We start from the raw sequence: 26,105 nt of genomic DNA on the forward strand, positions 1-26,105 counted from the left end.
GGGAGAAAAAAAAATTGGGTACTCTACATTTATAAACAAAAGAAAAAAAAATTTACAGCAAGGTAGGGCCCAATATAAGATCTCTATTCCTTTCTTTGAAGCTCAGTGATCTAAAGATTATAATGAAAGTAGTCACGATTTCTAAAAATTACAATTCGCTATTTTATCCGTGAGAGTAATTTAAGATTCCAATCTGCCCCATCTTTATGTGTGGAGGAAAGATCACAAGGTGCAGAATTTATATACCTATTAATCATCCTTGAAATGTTTAAGTGACAATAAGTAAACATTGTCCCAATCTCAACATAGGAGCTTCACTGGATAAAAATTATGTTTAAATCTGCGAGTAAGTTCATTCTATCCCTCCCCCGCCTAACCCTCACCCACTGCATGCTATGTTAAGCTGCATTCATTTCCCATTTTTAAAAAAATTACCTTGTGCGACCATTTGTTCAACTGGACTGCTCTCAAGTGCTCCTAAGGCTTGATTACTCACTTGTCAATAGAGAATGAAACCAGGATTGATAATCTTTAAACACAGGTCACAAGGTTGAAAAAGAAACCATCAAAAATTGACTGGAACAATACATTTTAAAATGGGGCCTTATTGCCACTGCCAGTCAAATAATACAGTCGCAGCTTTTAAGAGATATTGAATCATGCAAATAAAAATACTCTCTCAATCTGACAAGATATACACTGGGCAGCGAACATTTTAATGCCTGCACTAATTTTCACCAACGTAAAAAAAAGACAGAAATACTGTCAAGGCAAGAAAAAAAACAGCTAAAGCTTCAGTGTAAGCTATTCAAATGTTCTAACTTTTGATTACAGGAGCTTTATCCTTCAGGTGACGCCGTCGATCAATGACACTCGTCTTATCAGGCTGTTTACAAGCTTTAAGTGACACAGATAACGTTAGATTCAGGTTACAGTGACCCAAAATGAGTGAAGATTTAAGGTTAGAGCTTTCAAAAGTTAGCAGATGAAAAATAAGAAAGAATTATTAAAATTGCAAAACCAAATGTGCAGCACAAATGGGCAGAGAGCAGATTTAGCAGACTGATGATATTCTCCCACAAAGCCATCTTGTCATCTCAGAGGAATGAGATGGTAACAAAAGTGACCGCAAAAAGAAGGGCGAGCCATTTTGTTGACTGAAAACGATCATATTTCATTTTTTATTCTTTCGCGGGATGTAGGTGTCACCAGTTAGGCCAGTATTTATTGCCATTCTCTAATACAAAAGATGGTGGTGGGCCACCTCCTCTGGCCACTGCAGTCCATGATGTGTAGGTACACCCACGGTGCTGTTAGACAGAAAACTCCAGGATTTTGAGGCAGCAACATTGAAGGAATGGTGACAGAGTTCCAAGTCAGAGCGGTGTGTGGCTTAGTGAGGATCTTCTGCCCTTGTCCTCCTAGGTGGTGAGTTGCTGCAGTGCATCTTGTAGATGGTGCACGCTCCTGCCGTTTTGTGTCAGTGATGGAGGAAGTGAATGCTGAAGATGAAAGATGGGGTGCCAATCAAGCGATTTGCTTTGTCCTGGATGGTGTCGATCTTCTTGAGTGTTGGTGGAGCTGCACTGTTAACTTGTGCCTTGTAAATTGTGAACAAGCCTCGGGGAGTCAAGAAGTGAGTTACTTGCCACAGAAATCCCAGCCTCTGCTGTTGTAGCCACAGTATTACTGGTTTAACTATGAGGATGTTTTGACAATCACCTTGAACTCTAGCCGCGATTTAACTAAATGGAAACAAAATCCCATAGCGAGTGCGTTTAGCCGCGTGTTTTCCGGCGCTTGCAGCGGCAAGAAACACAATGCTTTCTAACGTCACATGGGTTAGATAGGGGGCCTCAGTGTGGAATGCACGGCTGAAACCACACATAGCCTCATTTTCTGCACCGAGGATCTCCGCTCACCAGAACTCCTCAGTGTAGCGGGAGATCGGGATGCCATTTTTAAATGCATGTCGGGTAGATTTCGGGAGTGGGGTCTCGCGGCTTCTATCAGCCACATTGCACTGCGGCGCACTGCTTTTCGGGCACAGCGCGGCATTTCGATCACGCCCGATATCTGATACTTAATATCAGAATTTAGCAAGGTTTTATTCGGTTACTTCAATTTCAGTCATAAGCATAGCTAACTACGTCTGCAATATTATGTCTGGCAAGACTGCGTTTTCCTCAATTACCTGGACTGATAAAATGAGATTTCACAGCAAATAATTTATTTATTCCGGATCGTTTGAAGTGAAACAGAGGCTGTTGCGATTCACTTTTCCCACCAGCAGAGCGCCCATGGCCGCAGGTTTCCTGGCGGCATGGGCTGGCTTCAATGGGAAATCCCATTGATAAGCAGCGGGAGTGTAGAATCCCGCCACCAGCGAAGGGCGTGCCGTCGGAAAGCCCCTGGCTTGGGGATTGGAGAATCCAGCCCAGAATCTCTGCATTGTTGCATCACAGAGGCCAATATTAAGCAGGATATTTGCCACATACCTGTTTACAGCTGTGGCTTTACAACACATTGCAATGTAATGGATCAGTAATACCACAGCAACAGCAACTAAGCCAGGCTGCTGGAATATGCAAAGTTAAAGCTGCAGTTAATACCTATTCTTCCAAGTCACTATGCATTAAAGAATTAAAATAATTAAATAACAAGAACGAGGGCTGGATTCTCCGCCCGCTGCGCCACATTTCTGCCTTGACCCGCTGGCAGGATTCTCCATTACACCGGCCGGTCAATAGGGTTTCCCATTGTGGGACAGCCCCACGCCGTCGGGAAATCCCTGGGCGCCGGCAAAACGGAGAACCCGCCGGCAGAGTATCTCACCCCCGATATCTCGCGGGCCTTCGGAGAATCCTTGGAGACGAGAAGGCTATCGGGAGGCTCGCTGCAAGTCTCTTCCGGCAATCACCGGCCATGATGCTGCCAGAGAATCGCGCCCTTAGTTATTTGGTGAGAACATGTAGCTCAATAATCTACAATATACCATTGGTGAGTTAAGAGACATCAAGGAGTACTGGTGTATTGGCACCAAACATGTTGCAGGCAGTGATAGCATTCAACACTTTGTGAATTAATGTGACTTGGAGCACATGTAATGCAAAGCTCACCTGTCTACATCAATATGGAATAGTTTTCAAGTCTGATGGATTGCCTCAATATCATTTTTGCTTTCCACATTCTACCTCAATGCTTTCCCTGGTCAGACTAACAATTTAGTTAAAAATAAAGTTTAAAGAGTTTTGTGTTGTTTGTCCTGAAATGAAACTCTCCCACCTAGTTTAACATGAGATTCTCAACACAATGGGAGAATGATCCATCCCACATCCATACATGTGAAATACATGGAATCATACTCAGAATTGACTTGGTCTCTGATTTTTCTGATTTGCCTGTAACAAAGTGGCTATTTTTTCACCCACCATCTTCTCCAGATGTCTTTTTGAAGATCATAATATGTCTTCTTGGGATTCATATGGACAAAGTTACACCTGAATCTCTTTGGTGGGTTTTCTCGACACAACACAGTATGAAAGCCAGCCAGATGTGTAACTTTGACATAGAGCCATAACATCATAGAATGCCACAGCGCAGAAACATTACAAAATTTAAAGCAATCTTAACATGTTTGCTCCAATCACTTTATTAGCTTAACAAACATTTTTTTTCATCACCATACCTACGCTATCAGACCTACTTAAAGGAGGATGATTTCTATTTCAACTTTAAAGCATCAATGCTTTATTCCTGAAAAGTAGTTTGCAATGTGCTACAATGAGCGCGATCTAATGGCCTCGTCACACCCGACTTGGTGACGTGATGAGGTCATTGAATCTCAGGAGAGGCCTCTCGCGGGATTCGCAATGCTCGAAACATCTCTCGAGTTTTAACGTAATCTTGCGAGATGTCAGGATCTGGATCTTGCCCTCGCTGGGCAAGATCTTGATTAACATATTTAAATGAGTCATTAGGCTCACTTAAATATGTCTGCGCCTATTCGTCCGGGACCCAGGAATTAACGGCCTTGCCTGGGAGACCTTGCCAGAGCGCCATTTAGCATTGGTTTTCACAAACATGGAAGGCCATTAGAGAACTTCATGTAGTTGGGCTCTGGGCAGTGTGGTACCCTGACACTTCCCCTGGCACACGTGCACAGTGGAACTGCCAGCCTGGCACTACCAGGGTGCCTGGGTGGCACTGCCAGACTGGCAGGAGTACTGCCAGGGCGCCAGGCTGGCAGTACCAAGGTGCCCGGGTGCCAGATTGCCGATGCCAGGGATCTGGCCTGGGCCCGGGGTTGCCTTGTCCTTAAGGGAGGAGGAGAGGGCTGGAGGACCCCCTAAGAGGTAGGTTGAGTGCAGTGGATGGATCCGGAGGATGTGGTGGGGTGGCTGAGGGGGGTTGAAAGATTTTAAAATGGCACCCCAATCTGTGAATGCGCTTAATGCATGCCCGCTAGTGCAGGAAATGAGGGAAGTGTGGCCTCGGCAGGGTATTCCTCACCGAGGCCAAAGAAACTGCAAAGTTCTGTTAAATACGGAGTTGTTCTTGGTGAAGCAGGTGCCGAGAAACACCCTGCTAAACACATCAAAAACAGGTCTCTGATTTGGTCCCGTCAAATTGCTCCCAATGTGTAGAGTACCCTAGTTTAAAAGTATATATATTTTCAATGCATGTGGTATCCCATTGCTCATTCTTCTTGAAAAGCAATTTGGGAGGTAATACGGCTAACGTCTCCTGAAGTGCTTTGGATTTAGAGTAAAAAATGTTATCCTGTTATGGGCTGAATTTCTCCACAATTTGACTGTTAATACTTGGCAAAATATCTCGTGAGAAACCCAAAGTGGAACTTAAAATGAAAGATATAATTAAACAGACAAATAATTCACTTAATATTGTTAAGCTGGTGGATGTTCATCATGAGTATTAAAAAACCTCTTGTGATCTGTATTGCTTCAAACAACGTAGACTTTTATGTTTGAACTACCTATGCTGAAGATACCATTTTGGACACAACCTCATTCATTCCAGTAGGTAGAGTGTAGCTTCAGACTTTGGCTTTGAAATCTAGAGGGCATGGTCTTTTCACCATCCAATCCTTGGCACAAGTGTGTCTTTCTAAATAAGTAAAGACTCTTTCTACGTCAGAATTCAGCTGTAGACCACACAAATTAAGTTCAAAGTTACAGCTCAAACAAAACTTTTGGTGCCCATCCCTATCAGCAGCTGACAGTTCAGCACTCTTTGATTTGAGCTCATGTTTGTGGATCTAATCTTTTGTAATCATATTAGCTATATTTATTCCTGGTACTTATAGCCATATATAGAGAAATCAAAGCTCAAGATTCCACACCTATGCTAACAGGGTAATACCAATATTTGTATACTATTTGAACATTTAATTAATTGCAAGCAGATTTAAAATATACCCTGGAAGTCCGAGAGACCCTGAAGGACTTGTTAATACCAACTGACACATCCTTACTGTGTCAAACCCAAGGTTACCTCTTCCTGGGAGTTGAGCCCTAACTCTGAATTTATGCTAAACTACTTCACAGCGATGATTGATTTACAGAATAAATCTATGACTAACAATTAGCGTCAGTATAAAATCTTTATCTTAGTTTCAAAGATACTGACACACTTTCTTTCCTAAAATGTTATCAAGCTTACTCTGACTGCACTTCCCATCTACTTACCACTGAAAAGGACAAGACCATAAGACATAGGAGCAGAATTAAGCCACTCGGCCCATCGGGTCTGCTCCGCCATTCAATCATGGCTGACACGTTTCCCATCCCCATTCTCCTGTCTTCTCCCCATAACCCTTGATCCCCTTATTAATCAAGAACCTATCTATATCTGTCCTAAAGACACTCAGTGACTTGGTATCTACATCCTTCTGCAGCAAAGAATTCCGCAGATTCACCGCCCTCTGGCTGAAGAAATTCCTCCTCATCTCTGTTTTAAAAGCTCTAGTTTTTCCTACAAGTGGAAACATTCTCTCCACGTCCACTCTATCCAGGTCTCACAGTATCCTGTAAGTTTCAATAGGATCCCCCCTCATCCTTCTAAACTTCAATGAGTACAGACCCAGAGTCCTCATACGACAAGCTCTTCATTCCAGGGATCATTCTTGTGAACAAAAGCAGCATAAACTGGGGGGGCATAAACATCTTCCACTTCTCCCCAACTCGCACACCACCCTGACCTCAAGATATGTTGCCATTTCTTCGCTGTTGCTGTATCGAGTTCCTGGAATTCTGAACTAACATCATTGTGCGAATACTCTCACTCTAGGAAGGCTGCAGTGCAGCAAGTCAGTAGAACACCCTACCATCTTCTTGACAATTGGGAAACAGCCTGCAAACTTGCCCATGTCCCAAAAGCAAATACAAAATAATTAAGAAGCTGACAATGTAGGTAGAAGGCTAGCATTTTTGTAATATGAAAAGCCTTGTTAAATGATTGTCCCAGTCCTCAACACCACTGACAAACACGAGAATAGGAATATGGCACCACCGTCACCTCCAAGTTCTCCATCAAGTTACACAACATTCTGTTTCTTCATTGTTCATATTATATACACACGTATTTAGTATACTTGTGTGCACATGGCAACAACTGATCACTTTGGACTTCCCAACTTACTGGAGGAATAAGATGCTGAGTTATCTTTTTCACAGTGCAGGATACACTTAAGTACTTTATTTTAGTTGAGATTCCCCTGAAAGAGTATGTACTCATTTTATTTCAGGAAACAGAGGCATTGAAATGTGGTTATCACAATGCAGCACTCAAGTAGAATAAGGGAAGTGGAGTACAGAGCCTAGTTTCACCATTGTTTAGATTATCTCACTTACCTAGTTACCAAAATTAACTTTGCACAATCATATCGCTTTTTAAACAGGGCATCTCTACAAAAGTCCATTGTGAAAATATTGCTTCCTGTCACCGTTGTTTATGTTGGAGTTATTTATTTTAAAGCGAATTTCCACAGCTGCCAAGATTAAATTTCCAGCTATAGTTCTTTATCAAGAAGTTTGATGAAGGATGGCAACAACTTGAGCCCAAGTAAAAACTGACAAACATGGAGGTGACCTTGCCTGCTCTGTCCACTGCTAATGTGGCCCTTATATGACAGTATTGATTTTCTCCCAAAGACCGCAGATAGAATTTTCTCAACTATAATTTCTCAATATGACATCTTTCAATTACGTTTTTCACTTGACACCATGCTTCACACCACTAGTTATTGCATCGATGCCTATTCTTTGACAAGTGATGTATTTTAAATCATTATCCAAAAGGAGATAGGTGAGATTATTTTGTCACTTTGATTGTTCTTCAGCTTTGTTGTCTCCACTTTAGAGTTTGTAACAATCTCAGTGATTTGCCCAAGCAATATATTAACTTCTAGCCATTTGCTATTAAATAAGTGTACCTATAACAATTGCTACATACAGAGAGTCGGCAGAAAACAAACAATGAAGAAAGCTATATGGGCAATTTGGGTTCATTTATCAAAATTATTCTAATTTCAGTCAGATTTCCTTTCACTGTCTTGCTGTGGCAACCATGGCAGCAGCGCACAGGATAAATGTGAAGGAATGTTTTTTTTAATGTATTAGCTCTACAATGTAGAGCAGCCTGTGGGGAAAGCCTGCAGTGTTCATCAGGGAAGAGGTGAAGATTTGGAAGAACCGGCTTATGGAGCATTAACAAACCGGGCATTTCAGATACCAGAAAATAATGGTGTGATCATCAAAGAAGATTCAGTATGATCAGAGCACCACTCTTAAATTAAATATATTGTGCCAAATCATGATTGTTAAATCGTCCTGCCGGGAAGATGGGAGGCAGTGATGGCTGACACTTCGACCAAAACACTAACACAGGGAGGAAGTCATCATTTGGGAATTAATTAGAAACGGGTAGGAAGCCTCTCCAATCCACTTATAGTTAATATTTACATTTAACAGAAAATAAGGTCACGTGACTTGACATTAGGCAAGGTGACAGGGATTTTAATCAGCTTTGAACAAGTGGATTCTGCGATTTGAAATGTTTGGTTCAGTCATACTTTAACCAATTTAAATCACAAATGAATCTTTGAAAATCCCCTCTGCCTGCTGAATTAGATGGGCTCATTTCTTTGTTAAATATTTATTCCCGAGATGTGGCGTTGCCTTAAGGCATGCACTTATTGCCTGTCCATAGTTGCTCAAGGAAAATAGTGGTAGCCGCCTTCTTAAACTGCAGACGTAGCTTCTTTACGTCCATTTCCATAATGCCATCTGTCCTCACCCTGTTGAAACTCTCGCCCATGCCTTTGTCACCTTCTTGACAATTCCAATGTTCTCCCGGCTGGTCTCCCACCCACCACCCTCCATAAACCCACTCTTCTAAAACAATGCCGCCTCTATCCAAAGTTACTGGCAATGCCTCAATTTTATAATTATCATCCTTGCTTTCAAATCCTTCTGTGGCCTCATCTCTCCCGATCCCTGTAACCTCCTACAACTGTACCTCTTTGACCAGGTTTTGGTCATCTGTCCTAATATCTCCTTGTGGCTCAGTGTCAAATCTTGTTTAATAATGATTCTGTGAAGCACCTTGGGACATTACGCAAATGTGAGTTGTTACTGTTGCTAATACATCGGAGTGGCTGGATATGTCACCTTTCATGCAACCGTGTGAATTAGGAATCATGGAAAGTTTGCAGCACAGAAGGTTGAAAATCAGTCCGTTGTGCCCATACCTGCAATGGAAACTTAGGCCACTCCCCCACTGTTTCCCTGTAGCCTTGCAATTTGTTTCTTGTTCAGGTAATCAGCCATTTTCCTTTTGAAAGTTGTCATAATATACACCAGTATATCATGGTGCAGATACACACACACTGATGGACACACAGCGGGACCAATCAACACACACAACACCGCAGCCAATCACCAGTTAGAGCACACTCACTATAAAGACAGGGGGCATCAGAGTTCCCGCTCATTCGGCATGCAGCCTCCTAGAAGGACAGAGCTTACAGCTTACAGCACAGATCTTCACCATGTGCTGAGTGTATAGACTGGTTAGGACAGGCATAGGTCTTTAGTTTAATCTAACATTGTGTTGACCCACAGTGAAAGTATGTTCAACAATTTCTAACTTAATAAAATAGTGTTGCACTATTTTAAGTGTTGATGGCTTGCATGTGTTCCACGGATCCAGAGCACCCAACACATCAAAAGTCATGATTGAATCTGCCCCCATCACACTCTCAAAGCAGTGTATTCACTATCCTAACCACTCGCTATGTAGAAACGTTTTTCCTCATGTTGCCCTTGGTTCATTTGCTGTTCACCTTCAATCAGTGTCTTGAGGTGCAGTTATAAGTCAACAACTTTGGTAAGGGACTAGGGTTACCAGTAAAGGGTTCCTTCCCTAAGAGACATTAGTGAACTATTTGTGTTTATAATACAACCTGACAATGACATGGAAGAAATTACAGCGCAGAATGAAACCATATGGCCCATCATCACCACCATCGTCATTTTTACTGACTGTAAACAAAAATTCAGATTTTTACAACTAAATTCAAATGTGTGTACTGACATTTGACTCTCTGGGTCATTAGTTCAAACTTCTAAGGCCGCAATCTTGGGCCTGCACTTGCCATCCGCAGGATCGGCAGCATGGATGAAAAATATCATGAGAATTAGGAAACACGGCGGAGAGATTGTTTTTCCCGATTTTCCCTGCCCCTTGCAGCCGATGTCACAAGATATTTTCATGCCCACAACCTAATACTGAGAAATTTGAATGCATTTAAATGCTATTAATGACATCCCCCGCCAAATGATCATCCCCTCACTAAATATTCATACCTTATTGACATCATGTTACGTTGGTGAGGTTTGCAACTGGTTTGGTCAAGCATGAAGTAGTCGAGGGTTCCTTCCAGGCACAGAGGTAAGCATAGCCCCGGGGGCGGGGTCATGCCCTGGCACCGTCCCCAGTACAGGTTGGCATTGTAAGATTGGCATTGCCAGGTTTGCGCTGCTGGGTTAGCATGCAGTGCCAAACTGTGCCGGGGGCAATGCCAGGGGAAGACCCTAGTGGAGCCCCATGAGGGGGGAGTGCGCTGATGTGTGGTGCGCGCGGGCAGGGGAGAAGAATGGACTCTGAGGGGGGAATTCCAGCAATGAATGTCAGGGAGGGGGGAAGCGGAGAGAGCCCCTGACATAACTCAGTGATGGGGCCATTAGGCTGCAGCACTAATTGGCACACCCTTTAAAGATGGTGCCCCATACTACTATAATGGTTACCAGTTTCAATTTCTAGAAAATTATGCAAAATCCAATTTTTATAAAGCATGTACCAAGGCTAAAAATGTATGTGTACAAAATATCTTGGTACTGAAATTTATTGAAATAATGACACTATCGTTTTGGAAATGCAGATATTTGTTTTGAGGTATCGTTTGTATTTTTTATTATACTGCCACAATGATGATCTCTAAATCTGATTCTTCACATGTGTAAAGAAATATAAATTAATGTCTTCATTTCCATGCCTCTTGGCAGGTTGGTAACTCACTTCAAAGTTTCACAAAAAGTAACCTGAAATAATTTCGCAAATAGTCATCAAAAAACAAAATGATCGGGAATGGAATCATTCGTAGATTCTGGCTGACCTGGTTAACTCATTAAATTAAAATGGGCGGGGCGGCACGTGGTGCAGTGGTTAGCACTGGGACTACAGCGCTGAGGACCCAGGTTCGAATCCCGGCCCTGGGTCACTGTCTGTGTGGAGTTCGCACATTCTCCCCGTGTCTATGTGGGTTTCACCCCCACAACCCAAAGATGTGCAGGCTAGGTGGATTGGCCACGCGAAATTGCCCCTTAATTGGAACAAATAAAAAAGAAATGGGTACTCTAAATATAAAAAAAAAAAATTAAAATGGGGGCAGTACAGTGGCGCAGTGGTTAGCACTGCTGCCTCACGGTGCCGAGGTCCCAGGTTCGATCTCGGCTCTGGGTCACTGTCCGTGTGGAGTTTGCACATTCTCCTCGCGTTTATATGGGTTTCGCCCCCACACTCCAAAGATGTGCATGGTAGGTGGATTGGCCACGCTAAATTGCCCCTTAATTGGTCAAAATGAATTGGGCACACTTCAATTTTCTATGAAGAAAATCTCTTCCATCAATAAGAGGATACCAGAATAACTAAGACACTTTAATTTTGTCGTATGTTTTCCAAGAATATAAAATATTTATTTCAATATAATATCTCTTAAATATTGATGCTAAAAACTCATTTTGGTTTAAAGTCCACCTATTTGCGTATTTTACATTGGTGTCCAATGGTTTTAAAATGACTTTTTTCATGAGACAAAATCGTACTTGAAAGAATATTTAGGATCAAATTATAATTATTTCCTAAATTAAATAAAAGAAAAAGCAAACACTCAAAACTGGCTAAGTCATAACCTCAAATGAAGCACTGGAAGTTTTCAGTTGCAGAACATCGAAGCACAATTGTGACCTAGGAAGCAGGTGGCCCAGATGCTTAGGTGGTGAGCATCTGACCTTTAGCCAGAAACAGGTTGAAAACTTTGCTCCAGATGGCTGCCACTCTAACCTCTGTAAAGGCCAAAATAAGACCGCGGGGAGTCAAACTTTTCATATCTGTGACAGGATAATTGACACAGTCTGACTCCAATCAAATCATGCTGCCTGTTGGAAAATATTGGAGAACTATGGACAATAGTCATGGAAATACCAGATGATACAGCCCTCCCAACTGCAACCAGTTGTGCAATGTTTGCTGGTAACATAATCAGTAAATGTAAGAAACAGCAGTCAATATAATTAGTCAGGCACTAAATAGCAAGATTGATTATTTCCTCAGCAATAACTTGTATTAATTAAGATTGTCTTACCTTAAGCTCTCTGAAGAAGATACAACTACGTGCCCATTCAACTATGGAAAAGAGGGTCTGGTCAGCCATTTTGCACATAAGACCAAAGGTGCTAAGTTTTTCATGTTTTCCCCTATTGGCCTGTTCCTGTTGTAGATAGGTCAAAATCTTAGTTTGGACTTGAAGTTCATCAGGTTCACACCGTAAGAGCTCTAGAATCAGCGGTGGGACTGTAGGTGGAGAATTGGATTGATAAGTGTCTGGATAGGGGTAGCCAGCCAGGGATTCTGGTGAACTTGCATAGTGGTCTGGGTACTCGGACTTGATCGTCCGGTTATGAAACGACGTGTACTGATAGTTTGGCAGTGCTCCATGGTTTGGCAAGGACATGCCGATTGATGGTGCTCCGTATAGGTTTCTATCATAATCTGTAGCTGGTAAAGTGGCTGGGTTAGGTGGCATGCCTTTGGATACAGAATGTATATTATGTATGGCAGTTGAGAGTGAATAGTCAGTCTGCCCTGATGACACCATTTGAGGCACAGTCTCCAGCTTAAAGCCGTTAGCTCGTATCAGGGCTTTCTTTTGTTGTTTTAAGGCTCGGTCACGCTTGTACATTGGCCCAAATTTGTTTCTTCCTCCTCTCATTCTGTCTGCACGGACAGCTAGTCAAGAAAGCAAAAAAGAATACTCATCAACGCAACCTGGGCAGAAAGAGTTAAGATATCACACTATTTAAAACACATGATATTAGGAGTATACCAGGTTTGAATCTTCAAAGATTCATAAGTTCACGAGTCAACACCATTTTATGAAGTTGTTTGACATGCAAATATTTATTACTAAATTCATCGACTAATCTCTGAATAGGGATGAAGGAAAATTAGTATCAAAAAGAGAAAAATATCACTGTTTTCCCCTAAAACTAAGATAAACTGATTTTTTCAACCTTTCAACTTTTTTTGGCAAAGCTTCTGAACCTTCTTATTTTGTTTCTTTTTCTCTTTAGAGTTTTCATATGTGATTTGCAACAAAATGCTGAGCTAGCAACTGCTTTGAGTTATAATGTTTGATATGCAGATGGACCTATCATAAATCAGTGATAGGATTGTGTGGCCAGACATTATTTAATTGATAAACTGTGTTAATAGATGATCTAATCTAGGTAAATAGGAACCCCCAAGAAGTCATAGCAATTAATGACGCTTGAATGTTATATAAAGATTGAAGATCACTCAATGCAGTAATGGTCTCCAGGGATTTGTTTGGGTGCTGCATTGCACGTGCAACAGGGCATGGCAAAGGCTCCAATTCATAAGTTATTACAGTCATGTTTATTGAATCTGGAAATGTATTATTTAATTTAATGTTCATCAATAATGGGAGCTGAGGAGTAAGAATCTTAATATTAAATGAACATTAAATCACAAAAAAAGTTAATGAATATTTGTCCTTTTTCAGTTGCAACACACAGAGGTCACCTAATAATCCAATTTGGGATTTGAAACCACTTTGCAACTTTCAATTACTTTTGATGACTTCTAATGAGTTGCATAAATGCATTCATATACTAATACTAAGTATGGAACAATGCATAAGGAACATTAGTGACTAACACAAAATGAAATGACATGAACAAGCTGGGGATTAAATTATGTTGCTCTTTGTTAATATAATGAAAAGAGTTTTGTATTGGGTGTTCATGATTTCAATTTAAAGAGCAGACCATGTGACTAGCATAACATTTAATAACCGTATTCTGATGTCGATGATATTTTCTACTACTGATTCAAAGTGGAAAAAGATCTGGCTCTCAGTCTCAACCTGCCCAGTCTATTCAAGACCAACAAGTTAACCAAGTACCATGCGCGATGAGCCCATGGGGTTTCAATCAAAATTGATTATTGAACCCAATCTCCCAATGGTTTAGTGGGTAAGGATGAATATCTGCCATGGGAACTGAGTCAGCTACACCATAAACTTCCAAAATTCAATCCCCAGTTTGCAGATCCCAGCCAACAAATGACAGGTTGTCACAAGTGGCCTTGGTGCGTGATGATGCTCCCAATGTCTACCCAGGGGCTACTGTTGGCAGGTGCTTAACTGTTGAGGGTGAACAAGGATAAAACTAATTTATGGCTAAATAGGCTGACCACTTGAATTAAACACCAGAGTGTCACAACTTGGCTTGGAGAGCCTTGTGCAGATACTGTGTGAGGCCACACAGTTTGCGGTTTTGGCCCTGATCCTCGAGTGGCAATCCTCGCATGGGATTGTGCTTAATGGCACCTTTCAGAACTCAGTCTGCTGGGGTTTACAGAATCAGAAAGAGGACACTTTCTTAACACAGGTTGGACAAACACAAGGTGGCACTGGAGCTATGAGTGAGTAAATAATCATAATAATCTATATGTTTTATATACATAATATAGGTATATAAAATAAGCTTATTCTGCAGGACAATAAGACACATGTAACTGCACTTATACTCACAGCAGTTTGTTTGCCTGAATAACTTTCATTATGCACATATTTAAACATTTAATTTAATATTCTGCACAAAGTAACTAAGGTAAACCATGTTACTAATCGCTAATGATCACACTTGAGGAAAGCACTAACATATTCCTCTTACATATTTTCAGATTCAACAGCATCATTGAATGATATTTCACTTTGGTGTTACCTATAGACAAGAGGTTATTTCTAAGGGGCTGGTTTAGCACAGGGCTAAAGAGCTGGCTTTTAAAGCAGACCAAGGCAGGCAAGCAGCACGGTTCAATTCCCGTACCAGCCTCCCCAAACAGGCGCCGGAATGTGGCGACATTCACAGTAACTTCATTTGAAACCTGCTTGTGACAATAAGCGATTTTCATTTCATTTCATTTCATTTCAAACACTGGAATGTGGATATCACTTCCAACTAGAAAGGCGCAAAGATGCCTCAATATAGCTTTGAATGGCTACAGTCCAGAGTTGCATGGGGGAGGGTTACTGGTTATGAAAATATACTGTGAGTAGCTTGATTAGAGAGCACATCTGTTCTGTTATCCTTGCTCAGCCCACTGTATCATACAAGTATGAAGAAACAAGTCAACATGTATCTGATTACAACCAGATCACACAATGGGATGAACATCATCCATGACCTGCTTCACTGGTACATAACATCCTCTCCAAGGTCCTAGGATATTTGGGATTATGATCTTAAGAAGGTAGGAATCTGCCGACTGCGATATTCCCTGTTTTCCAGGAGAGAACCTCAGAAAAGCATGAAGTATCTCCAGGCTAACACTGTTTAGGACACAGTGATGTATAAAATTTCTTCCCTTCATTTATCTTGGAGATGCTTTCTCACAGCTGCAATACAATGATTGCTGCTCATCAGAGGATTCAGAGGTTCCAATGGAATCTCAGTGGAGCCTGTAAACTGTGAAGGACAATTGAACTGGAAAACGAAGACACACCTGAGGAAGCAGAAAGAGGATCAAAGCACAAACTGATCACATGTGGCCTGAAAATGAACACAGATAGCTGTAGAGGCCATTTTTGAAAAAATAATTTCAGCATTAATGCAGTCGGAGCGATTTAACAGGAAAAATTGGAGTCCCGTTTTGGGAGCGTTTAATGGTGTGCCACTGTGTCACCATCTCTTCCGGGTCTGTCCTGCCGGAGGTTATAATTCCATGAGTATGACAATGTCAGGCATTTGCTTGACTAATCTGTGGGACCGCTCTCCCAATTTTGGACAAGACCCCAGATGTTAGCAAGGAGGACTTTGCAGGGTTGACAGGGCTGAATTCTTGGTTGTCGTTTCCAGTGCCGAAGTTGATGCCAGGTGGTCCATCAAATTTCATTCCTTGTAAACTTTCTAATGGTTTGATACAACTGGGTGGCTTGCTTGGCCATTTCGGAGGGTATTTGGGTCAACCACATTGCTGTGAGACTAGAGTGATATGTAGACAAGACCAGGTAAAGACAGCAGATTTCCTTCACTGCACGACATTAGTGAACAAGTTGGGTCTCCGGGTTCCTGGAACGTGGGTCCCCAGAACATTATCTTGGGTCTATGGATTACTAGTTCAGTGATAATTCCAATTATAATTTTAGAAGTAATTTATTGGAACAGTTATTCAGAAATAGCACCTATAATTTGATGCAATTTAAGATTCCAATGATTAGAAATTGAATGATACCCTTCAGGCTAACTATGACTTGTTACTGTCAAGACTGTTATTCAACTCAATGCTCAAATCTCAGATATCTCCCTTACACCGAGCAATTGTCTAGTTAAAAGTGAACTTAATAGTGGAGATTATGCCTAGATAGGTGTAGCCACGAAAAGGCTGCCAGGGAGCACCTCCAGCTTCAAATAGGTAGGTTGAGGTAGCAATTGAGGTAGCACACCTTGAGCTGCTGTTTATGGACAGCAATGAAAAGGCCCTGAAGCTGCCAGTTGTTACCATTATGCCAGACCATTTAGGTCAATACATTTCCAATGGATGTCTCTGCCCTTGGGGATATTCAGGTTCAAAATGCACTCCAGGTACATTTCACTTGACTTGTATTGAAATGGAAAGGGAAAAATAAACTCAGTTCCCTAAATTCATTCTTTCCATTCATGAACCAGTTTAATTTAATAATCTTTATTGTCACAAGTACATAGAACATTACAGCGCAGTACAGGCCCTTCGGCCCTCGATGTTGCGCCGACCTGTGAAACCACTCTAAAGCCCATCTACACTATTCCCTTATCGTCCATATGTCTATCCAATGACCATTTGAATGCCCTTAGTGTTGGCGAGTCCACTACTGTTGCAGGCAGGGCATTCCACGCCCTTACTACTCTCTGAGTAAAGAACCTACCTCTGACATCTGTCTTATATCTATCTCCCCTCAATTTAAAGGTATGTCCCCTCGTGCTAGACATCACCATCTGAGGAAAAAGGCTCTCACTGTCCACCCTATCCAATCCTCTGATCATCTTGTATGCCTCAATTAAGTCACCTCTTAACCTTCTTCTCTCTAACGAAAACAGCCTCAAGTCCCTCAGCCTTTCCTCATAAGATCTTCCCTCCATACCAGGCAACATTCTGGTAAATCTCCTCTGCACCCTTTCCAATGCTTCCAATAATGAGGCGAACAGAATTGCACGCAATACTCCAAATGCGGCCGCACCAGAGTTTTGTACAGCTGCAACATGACCTCATGGTTCCTAAACTCAATCCTGCTACCAATAAAAGCTAACACACCGTACACCTTCTTAACAACCCTCTTAACCTGGGTGGCAACTTTCAGGGATCTATGTACATGGACACCGAGATCTCTCTGCTCATCCACACTGCCAAGAATCTTACCATGAGCCCAGTGCTCTGTCTTCCTGTTATTCCTTACAAAATGAATCACCTCACACTTTTCTGCATTAAACTCCATTTGCCACCTCTCAGCCCAGCGCTGCAGCTTATCTATGTCCCTCTGTAACTCTGCAGCTTATCTATGTCCCTCTCCGAGGCATAGGGCGAAGAAGCTGACCTCCACCCCAACGGAACACGCCTTCGGGAAACCAGCCGGGCGAAGGCATAAGTGATGGTCCCTCGCCCCCCTCTGTAGCTCTAGCAGGTCCGATAACCCAAATATGGCCCCCAGGGGACTGGGCTCTTCGTCCATTTTCAAGATCGCTGACATGGTGCTGAAGAAACTTCCCCAACTTTGGGCAAGACCAGAACTAAGTGGGAGGAGGTTGGCCGAGTCCTTCACACACCGCTCGCAAGTGTCCTCCTCCCCCCCCCCCCGCCCCCCCGGTCCATCCGTCCCAAACAACCGGCTCATCCTTGATCTCATCAGGTTCGCCCTATGCACCACCTTTAATTGTATTAACCCTATTCTCGCACATAAGGTTGAGGCATTCACCCTCTGCAACACCTCACACCACAACCTCTCCTCCAGCGGCTCCCTTAGCTCCTCCTCCCACTTGGTCTCAACCCCCTCCAGCAACAACCAGAACCCTCACATAGATCCCCGAAGTGACTCCCCTCTCCAATCCCATCACTGACAACACTTCCAACAATGAGGAAGGCGGTATTACCGGGAATGTTGGAAAAACCTTCCTTGGAAAATCCCTAAAAGCCTCTGTCCATAGCACCCCAAACTTCTCCATCAATTCCTCCAAGCTCGCAAACCGCCCTTCCAGAAATAAATCATTCAATTCCACTACCTCCCTCTCCTCCCAGCCCCGAAGCCGAGCATCCAATCTGGCCAGCTCAAACAAATGATTAGCTCATATCGACATCAACTTTGAGCCCATCTCTCATTTAAAATGCTTCCAAAACTGCATCCATATCTTCAGTGTGGCCATCACCACTAGATTACCTGAATATTCCCCTGGGGCAAATGGAAGTGGCACTGTTGCCAGCACCCACAACCCTGACTCCCTACAAGAGCCTGCCTCCATCCTCACTCAACTTGCTTCCTGCTCCCGATAGCTTATCTTTCCACTTAACTTTATATCATCAGCAAATGTAGATACATTACTCTCTGTCTCTTCAACTAAATCATTAATATAGATTGGAAATAACTGATGCCCCAGCATGATCCTTGTGGCACTCCATAAGTTACAGCTTGCCAACTTGAAAATGCCTGGTGGATGCCTACTCTTTGTCTCCTGTCCAGGAACCAATCCTCTATCCATGTTAATATACTACCCTCAACTCCATGAGCCCATATCTTGCCTATTAACCTTTGTGTGGCAAACGACAAGGATAGCGGATGGGTAGGAACACCAACACCTGCAGGTTTCCCTTCAAGTAACATACCATTCTGACTTGAAATTATATCATCATTCCTGCATTGTTGCTGGTCAAAATCCTGGAACACCCTCCCTTATAGCACAGTGAGTGTACCTACACCACATAGACTGTAGCAGTTAAAAAGGGCGGCACACCACCACCTTCTCAAGGACAACTGGGGGTAGACAACAAATGTTGGCCTAGCCAGTAATGTCCACATCCAATGAAAGAATTGAAAAAATTGAATGCTTTTTGGAAATCCAGGTATACTATACCCACTGTTCCCCCTTTATCTACCATTCTGTTTACATCCTCAAAACATTTGAATAAATATATCAAATAGAATTGCCATTTTGGAAAACTATGTTGACTTGTTCTAATCATACTATTGCATTTCTAGGTTCATTGTTCAGACTTTTTAAAGAATGGTTTCCAGCATTTTCTCAATAGTAGATACTAGGCTAACTGACCTGTGGTTCCCAGTTTTCTCTCCCTCCTTTCTTGAAAAATGGTGTTACATTTGTTACAACTTCCATTCTGATGGGAACGTTCCTAATACTTAGGAGTTTTGTAAAATCATTGCTAGCACATTCACCATCTCTGTAGCTTTCGTTTTCAGAACCCTAGGGTGCAGGCCCTCAGGTCCCAGGGATTTGTTGGATTTCAGTCCCTCCAGTTTCTCTAATATTTTTTCTTCACTGTAATTATTTACCATAATTTCCTCACTCTTTAGCCTCTAGGTTATCCTCTATTTCTAGTAATAAACTTGTGTCTTCAACTGTGAAGACAGACACCAAATATTTGTTCAATGCCTTTGCAATTTCCTCAGTTCTCATGATATTCTTTCCTGTTTCTGCTTCTAATAGACCATCATTTACTTTGATTACTCTTTCTTTTTATACACTTCTAAAAACTCTTACCCTTATATTTGAAGCCCACATTCTGGAAGATAGTCTTATAAGGACTAGGATACAAAAAAATGAAACTAAATGTTTGTTTAAATGTTTTTCCCAGACTAAAATATGCCTAATGTTTGGGATCATAAATCTACAAAACCATCCGTCCAAAACTTCTTAAGGTTATGGAACCAAACATCAGTGCATTCTTGCTCAAACACATCAGGGATTTTGCATTCTTTGTAAGAGGCAGAGTGAGGCACTGCCTGTTCTTTACAGGTTTAGTGGTATAGGAGTAGCTGTGATCAGCCGTAGACTTCTAATGCCAAGAGTTCCTGCATCCCTTGCTCTCAGATGTCAGTCATATCTTATAGCCTGCAAATCAGGGTCAGCAGTGAGGGTCATGGGTGAGCTTATAATAAAATAATGTTAAAATCTGAGGTCCAGAAACAAGTTTAGCACAGTGGGCTAAACAGCCGGCTTGTAATGCAGAACAATGACAGCAGCGCAGGTTCAATTTCCGTACCAGCCTCCCTGAACAGGCGCTGGAATGTGGCGATGAGGGGCTTTTCACAGTAACTTCATTGAAGCCTATTTGTGACAATAAGCGATTATTATAATATTTTTATTATTTAAATTATTGTTGGCCTCAACAACAGTCTGAGCTTATGTGTGATGTTATGCACAGTGTAACATAATTTGATCAGCTGTACAAAATGTTTATTGGAGTACATTAAGAGAGAACAATCTGTAGCCTTTATACAACTCTTCAATGCTTCATATGTTTCATCTAGGTAATAGTGTAGATTTTACACTTATATATTCCATAGTTATACATTTCTTATGTTTCACTAATAAACCATACTGCATTATAAGTATAGTATAATATTGTCTTAATAGTATATATTGATAACTTATCTTTTCATTTTACAATTGTTTTCCAATAGTAACACCAGCCTAATTTTGTACCTTAAAGACAAAGTCAACCTCACGGTAGTATATAACTTTGCCAAAACTCCTTCCGTGTTTGAAGTTAGCAGTGATGCTTAAGTGTCATATGCACTATTTTATTTTTGTGTCTAGAATATCACCGTGACACTTTGACACTATTCTGTGCGGGTTCTTCTACTATGGTGAAGTTAGATGTCTGTTAAGCAACGCATGCAGAAACTCTGAGCTTCAGGTGGCAGCTTTTGAAATTGGTTGCATGAAAGCAAATTGTGCAAACACCTTTACACGACTCATTGCAACTAACAACTTAATAGCAGGAAGGTAAGCAATCAATGCTGTAGCTCCACCTCCGAATGGTAAAGATAGTGTGGTACATAAGTAAATAAAGTTGCCATAGTCCCAGATGACCACAGACTGCTTACCCCTTTGAGGGGGAGAGCTGACTGGTGGTGATTTAACCTGAGGATCACCACACCTCAAACAAAGGGCAAGGTTGAGAAGGCAGGGCCTTCATGGATAACCTCACCCTGTACGGGAATTGAACCCGCTCTGTTGGTCTTGCTCTGCATCACGAACCAGCTGTCCAGCTAACTGAGCTAAACCGGCCCCCGTGTGTGGGTGGGCTTGTATTTATAGCTCACATGTTTGGTATTCAAAACTGTATTCTGATAAATCATGAAATATAATTGTGAATAAATCTGGTCAAATATTCTCAAAATGTTTTTTAAAATTTTTATTTCTTTGTGATTTCGTTTTTAGCAACGGCCTTATGGACATGAAGCTATTGGAAAGCCACAGAAATGGCAGAAAAAAACAAGAGAGCCCCATCAATTTGTATTCTTTTTAATAGGTGTTTTTGCACTAAGCGCTGAATGTGGCAGTGTTGCAGAAGCAATATTTTCCAATTTCATATCTACAACAAAACATAAGTTAGATGAAGGGTGAATAGATTCCCACTAATAATGGATTCGGTGGAAAGATTCCCTCCAGTTAATCCTAATAATACTCACATTGATGTATAGATCCCCCATACTATTCCAATAATACAAAGTGAGTGGAGTACCTTTATTCTGTCGCAGTAATGCACCTAATGAAGAGTGCCTCTATACTATCCTAATATTACATAAGATGGATAGATTCCCTCTGTTCTATCCCAGTAACACATCTAGTGAAAAGAGTACTTCTATATATTTCCAATAAAGCAAGATATGAATAAGTTCACTCTATACTTTCTCAATCATGAGAAAATTAAGAATTATTCTATGCTATTCCAATAATGAAGGCTGTGAATAGATTGGTGTTATGTCATCCCATAATCCATCAGATGCATAGATTCCCTCTATACTATCCCATTAATCATGGTTTCATGGAATGATACAACACAGAAGGGAAGAAGGCCATTTGACCCATCATGGCTCTGCCAGCTCATTAGTAGAGTTATCCAATTAATTTCACTCTGTGCTCTTTCCAATTGGGCCAGCATTTTATTTTCTTCAAGTATTTATCCAATTCATTTTTGAAGCTTAATTATAGAATCCCTGCAGTGCAGAAGGAGGCCATTTGGCCCATCAAGTCTACACCGACCCTCTGAAAGAACACCCTATCTAGGGTCAGACCCCAACTCTATCCTCGTAACTCAGTAACTCCACGTAACCTTTTGGATGCTAAGGGACAATTTAGCATGGACAATCCACCTAACTTGCACATATTTGGACTGTGGGAGGAAACTGGAGCACCCGACACGGGGAGAAAGTGCAAACTCCACACAGTCACCCGAGCCCGGAATTGAACCTGAGCCCCTGGCACTGTGAGGCAGCAGTGTTAACCACTGTGCCCCGTGCCACCCAATTAATGAGTCTGCTTCTACCTTTAAGGCAATGCATTCCAGATAACAACTGGCTGCGTAAAAAGAAATGTTGACTCGTGTCACATCTGGTTCTTTTTCCAATCACAAAAAAGTGTCCTCTGGTTACTAACTCTTCTGCCACTGGAAACTTTTCCTCCTTCTTTAATCTATCATAATCGTTCAACGTTTTGAACACTTACATTAAATTTGCTCTTGACCATCTTTTCAATAAGGAGAACAGTCCCAGCTTTTCCAGTCTCTCCACATAACTGAATTGCCTATTACCTGTCACCATGATAATAAATCTCTTCTGCACACTACAGGGTGTTAGCACCCTTTCTGAAATGCGCTGCCTGGAATTAAACACCGTACTCCACAGCTGAGACGTAAGCATTGTTTTATAACGGTTTATACTGCACATGGTGAATAGATTCCCTCTATATTATCCCAATGCGATTTATATAATTCCTCGATGCCAATGTTAATCTGAGAAAGGCACCCCTGCGTCATGAATGTGAATTTAGTCAATCTTTACTGCAGTCAAACTCAGGGACTCTTTAGCGATACTGTCCAAATAGTAATGCTGAAAAAAGGGACATTTTTTGTCAAAGCTTTTCACGGTGCACTCATTGGCCCGGAAAATTGCCCATTTTTCCTTAGATTCCCCTGGAAGGGCAAGGTATTTCAAACATTTGAGCAACTGGTGAAGCTAGCTGTTTCATGCTACTACTCATATAGAGTACCCTACAGTGCAGAAGGAGGCCATTCGGCCCATCGAGTCTACACCGATCCTCTGAAAGAGCACCCTAACTAGGCCTACTCCCCCACCATATCCCTGTAACCCCATAACCCCATCTAACCTTTGGACCCTACGGGCAATTTAACATGGTCAATCCACCTAACCCACACACCTTTGGACTTGTTGGGAGGATACTGGAGCACCCAGAGGAAACCTATGCAGACACAGGGAGAATGCACAAACTCTACACAGTCATCCGAGGCTGGAATTGAACCCGGGTCCCTGGCACTATGAGGCAGCAGTGCTAACCACTGTGCCACTGTGCCTCCTACTCAGTAGCAACACAAATGTTATTCGCCACTAACAGATGCTGCTGTCAAGCCAAATAGACGTTTTGCCTATCCCATAAATGAGTAATATGGTTTATGAATTTCTATGCCAAATTGATGTAAGGTATGTAGGCGGTGCATCCCAAAGACTGGTAGATCATATCAAACAGCATGTCACAGCCGCTATTCACAACAGGCAAGGTACAGACCATATTCAACCAACCTGTGCTTGCAAAACTCAAACCACAGTATCCACCATTAGATGTAATTCCATTATTGGACTGCATTTGCTAAATATTCCAAAGTGCATTAAGAATTAGGCTGACAATTTAAGACTGGTAGTCAGGCTTTCAGTGTGGTTCATTTGCATATTCTTTGCAGGCAGAAAGAGCAGGTACACACGTTGCACCTATTTCAGCTAAACAAAATAAGTGATAGCCATTTGCTGATTCGTTCTTCAGGGAAATTATGTGACCAGAGTCAAGCTGCCTGGTTTAAATATCAAACAATGCTTGGCAGTTAACTGTCAGACATCATCAACTGGCACATTCTCCATGGAAATGCCTCTGCAAATCAGAGTCCACTTGCCAACCAATCAAAATTCTCTTCACATAGAGTATACATTTATTGTCTCCCTTGGATTTGTATTCTTGCGAATTGTCCTGATGAGTGCAAGAAGTAAAGCTTCAACAAAAATGTCTCTTTCTTCAAGTTCTGTACTACAAAACGTCTATTTGTTTATTTGTGTTGAATTGTCAACATTTTGCCCTGTAGATCCTGTTAGTTCCTGTCAAAAATTTCCCACCATAGCCCCGATTCATCTAACATTGTGTAAGCGTCACTGTCCTGTTCTAGCCTTAACTGAGATCCAAACCGAACAACCACCTCCATCACCAAAGCCAGTTCTATAATGGTACCTAACCCTACATTGATACTCTTAATTAAATTCTCTTTGCCAGTCTCCTAAACAAAATACATCAACAGCTCCACTGCTGGTTTCACCACTGACTTCAACAGATACATCAAGATAAACCCTCTTTTTTTATTTGCCCTGAAATTGGATATTGAAAGTAAAGTATTATTAATATCATCAAGACATTGATTATTTAGAACAGAAGTAGTTGCCTTAGAACTGAATTCTTTTTCTTTCTCATGCTGTGATTAGTTCAACAAAATATATTTTTTGTTAATTACAATGAAATCTAGTGCTGGTAGAATTAAAAGGATTGATCAGGTTAATTTCAGCAATTCAATAACTTAGATCCAACTAAAGAAAGATATGTCAACCCAATGTGTTATAAAACACAAAGCAGGTTAAGAATTTTTCATGTCATGAGATCTCAGATGCTTCTCTGTATCGCTGGCTGAAAAGTAAGATGTTTTGCTTATTCCAAGGGCCCTGCTCAGTCCTTCCCAGAGCCAGAAATAACTGAAATGTCCCAGTTAATGTTACAAATTAATTAAATGTCCTTCTAAGCATGGCCTGGCAATGTTTTGTACTCTAGTGCTATACTTCTGTATCATTTAATAACGCTTTGTCTTTGTAAAAGGGAAAAAGTCAGACTGTAGTTTACTTTAAAGTGTCCAAATTTAAATGTGAGTCTGCATCTACATGGTCACAACTAATTTGTAATGCTTTTATTTTTGCTCTATCGTCCTTCACTTTCTCCTTTTTAGAGGCGTCTCATCACTATCCTCGATCCTCCTGCCTGCGAGAAGGAGCACTGTCAGTTCAGGCACTATTGATGTAACTGGATAATGGGTTAAGACAAAGTCCAATTCAATAAAGTAAAATGAGTTTCCTCAGTTGATTATTTCAACTGTGCCCCACATTGCATCTATTCCATGGATTTCTGCACTGGGGGAAAGTTCTCTACTGCCTACAGCATCAAGCCAACTTTTTGCAAGTGTTTTGACCCGGGCTACATTTTTTCAGTATAATTAACATATACCCTAAAGTTGAATTTTCTGTAATGATTTAGAACATAGAACATAGAACGATACAGCGCAGTACAGGCCCTTCGGCCCACGATATTGCACCGAAACAAAAGCCATCTAACCTACACTATGCCATTATCATCCATATGTTTATCCAATAAACTTTTAAATGCCCTCAATGTTGGCGAGTTCACTACTGTTGCAGGTAGGGCATTCCACGGCCTCACTACTCTTTGCGTAAAGAACCTACCTCTGACCTCTGTCCTATATCTATTACCCCTCAGTTTAAAGCTATGTCCCCTCGTGCCAGCCATTTCCATCCACGGGAGAAGGCTCTCACTGTCCACCCTATCTAACCCCCTGATCATTTTGTATGCCTCTATTAAGTCTCCTCTTAACCTTCTTCTCTCCAACGAAAACAACCTCAAGTCCATCAGCCTTTCCTCATAAGATTTTCCCTCCATACCAGGCAACATCCTGGTAAATCTCCTCTGCACCCGCTCCAAAGCCTCCACGTCCTTCCTATAATGCGGTGACCAGAACTGTACGCAATACTCCAAATGCGGCCGTACCAGAGTTTTGTACAGCTGCAACATGACCTCCTGACTCCGGAACTCAATCCCTCTACCAATAAAGGCCAACACTCCATAGACCTTCTTCACAACCCTATCAACCTGGGTGGCAACTTTCAGGGATCT

At 41.7% G+C, this 26,105-nt stretch overlaps 1 protein-coding gene across 1 annotated transcript in view; it reads right to left on the reverse strand.

The window, feature by feature from the left end:
- The window catches only part of LOC140399162 (nuclear receptor subfamily 5 group A member 2-like), a 147,721-nt gene that overhangs the window by 109,579 nt on the left and 12,037 nt on the right, over positions 1-26,105 (reverse strand). Inside the window, exon 4 of the mRNA XM_072488432.1 lies at positions 11,945-12,588. Coding sequence (XP_072344533.1) covers positions 11,945-12,588 — 644 coding nt within the window. The remainder of the gene's footprint in view (positions 1-11,944; positions 12,589-26,105) is intronic.

The sequence above is a fragment of the Scyliorhinus torazame genome, chromosome 22 (assembly GCF_047496885.1).
Source record: "Scyliorhinus torazame isolate Kashiwa2021f chromosome 22, sScyTor2.1, whole genome shotgun sequence".
NCBI classification, from domain to species: domain Eukaryota; kingdom Metazoa; phylum Chordata; class Chondrichthyes; order Carcharhiniformes; family Scyliorhinidae; genus Scyliorhinus; species Scyliorhinus torazame.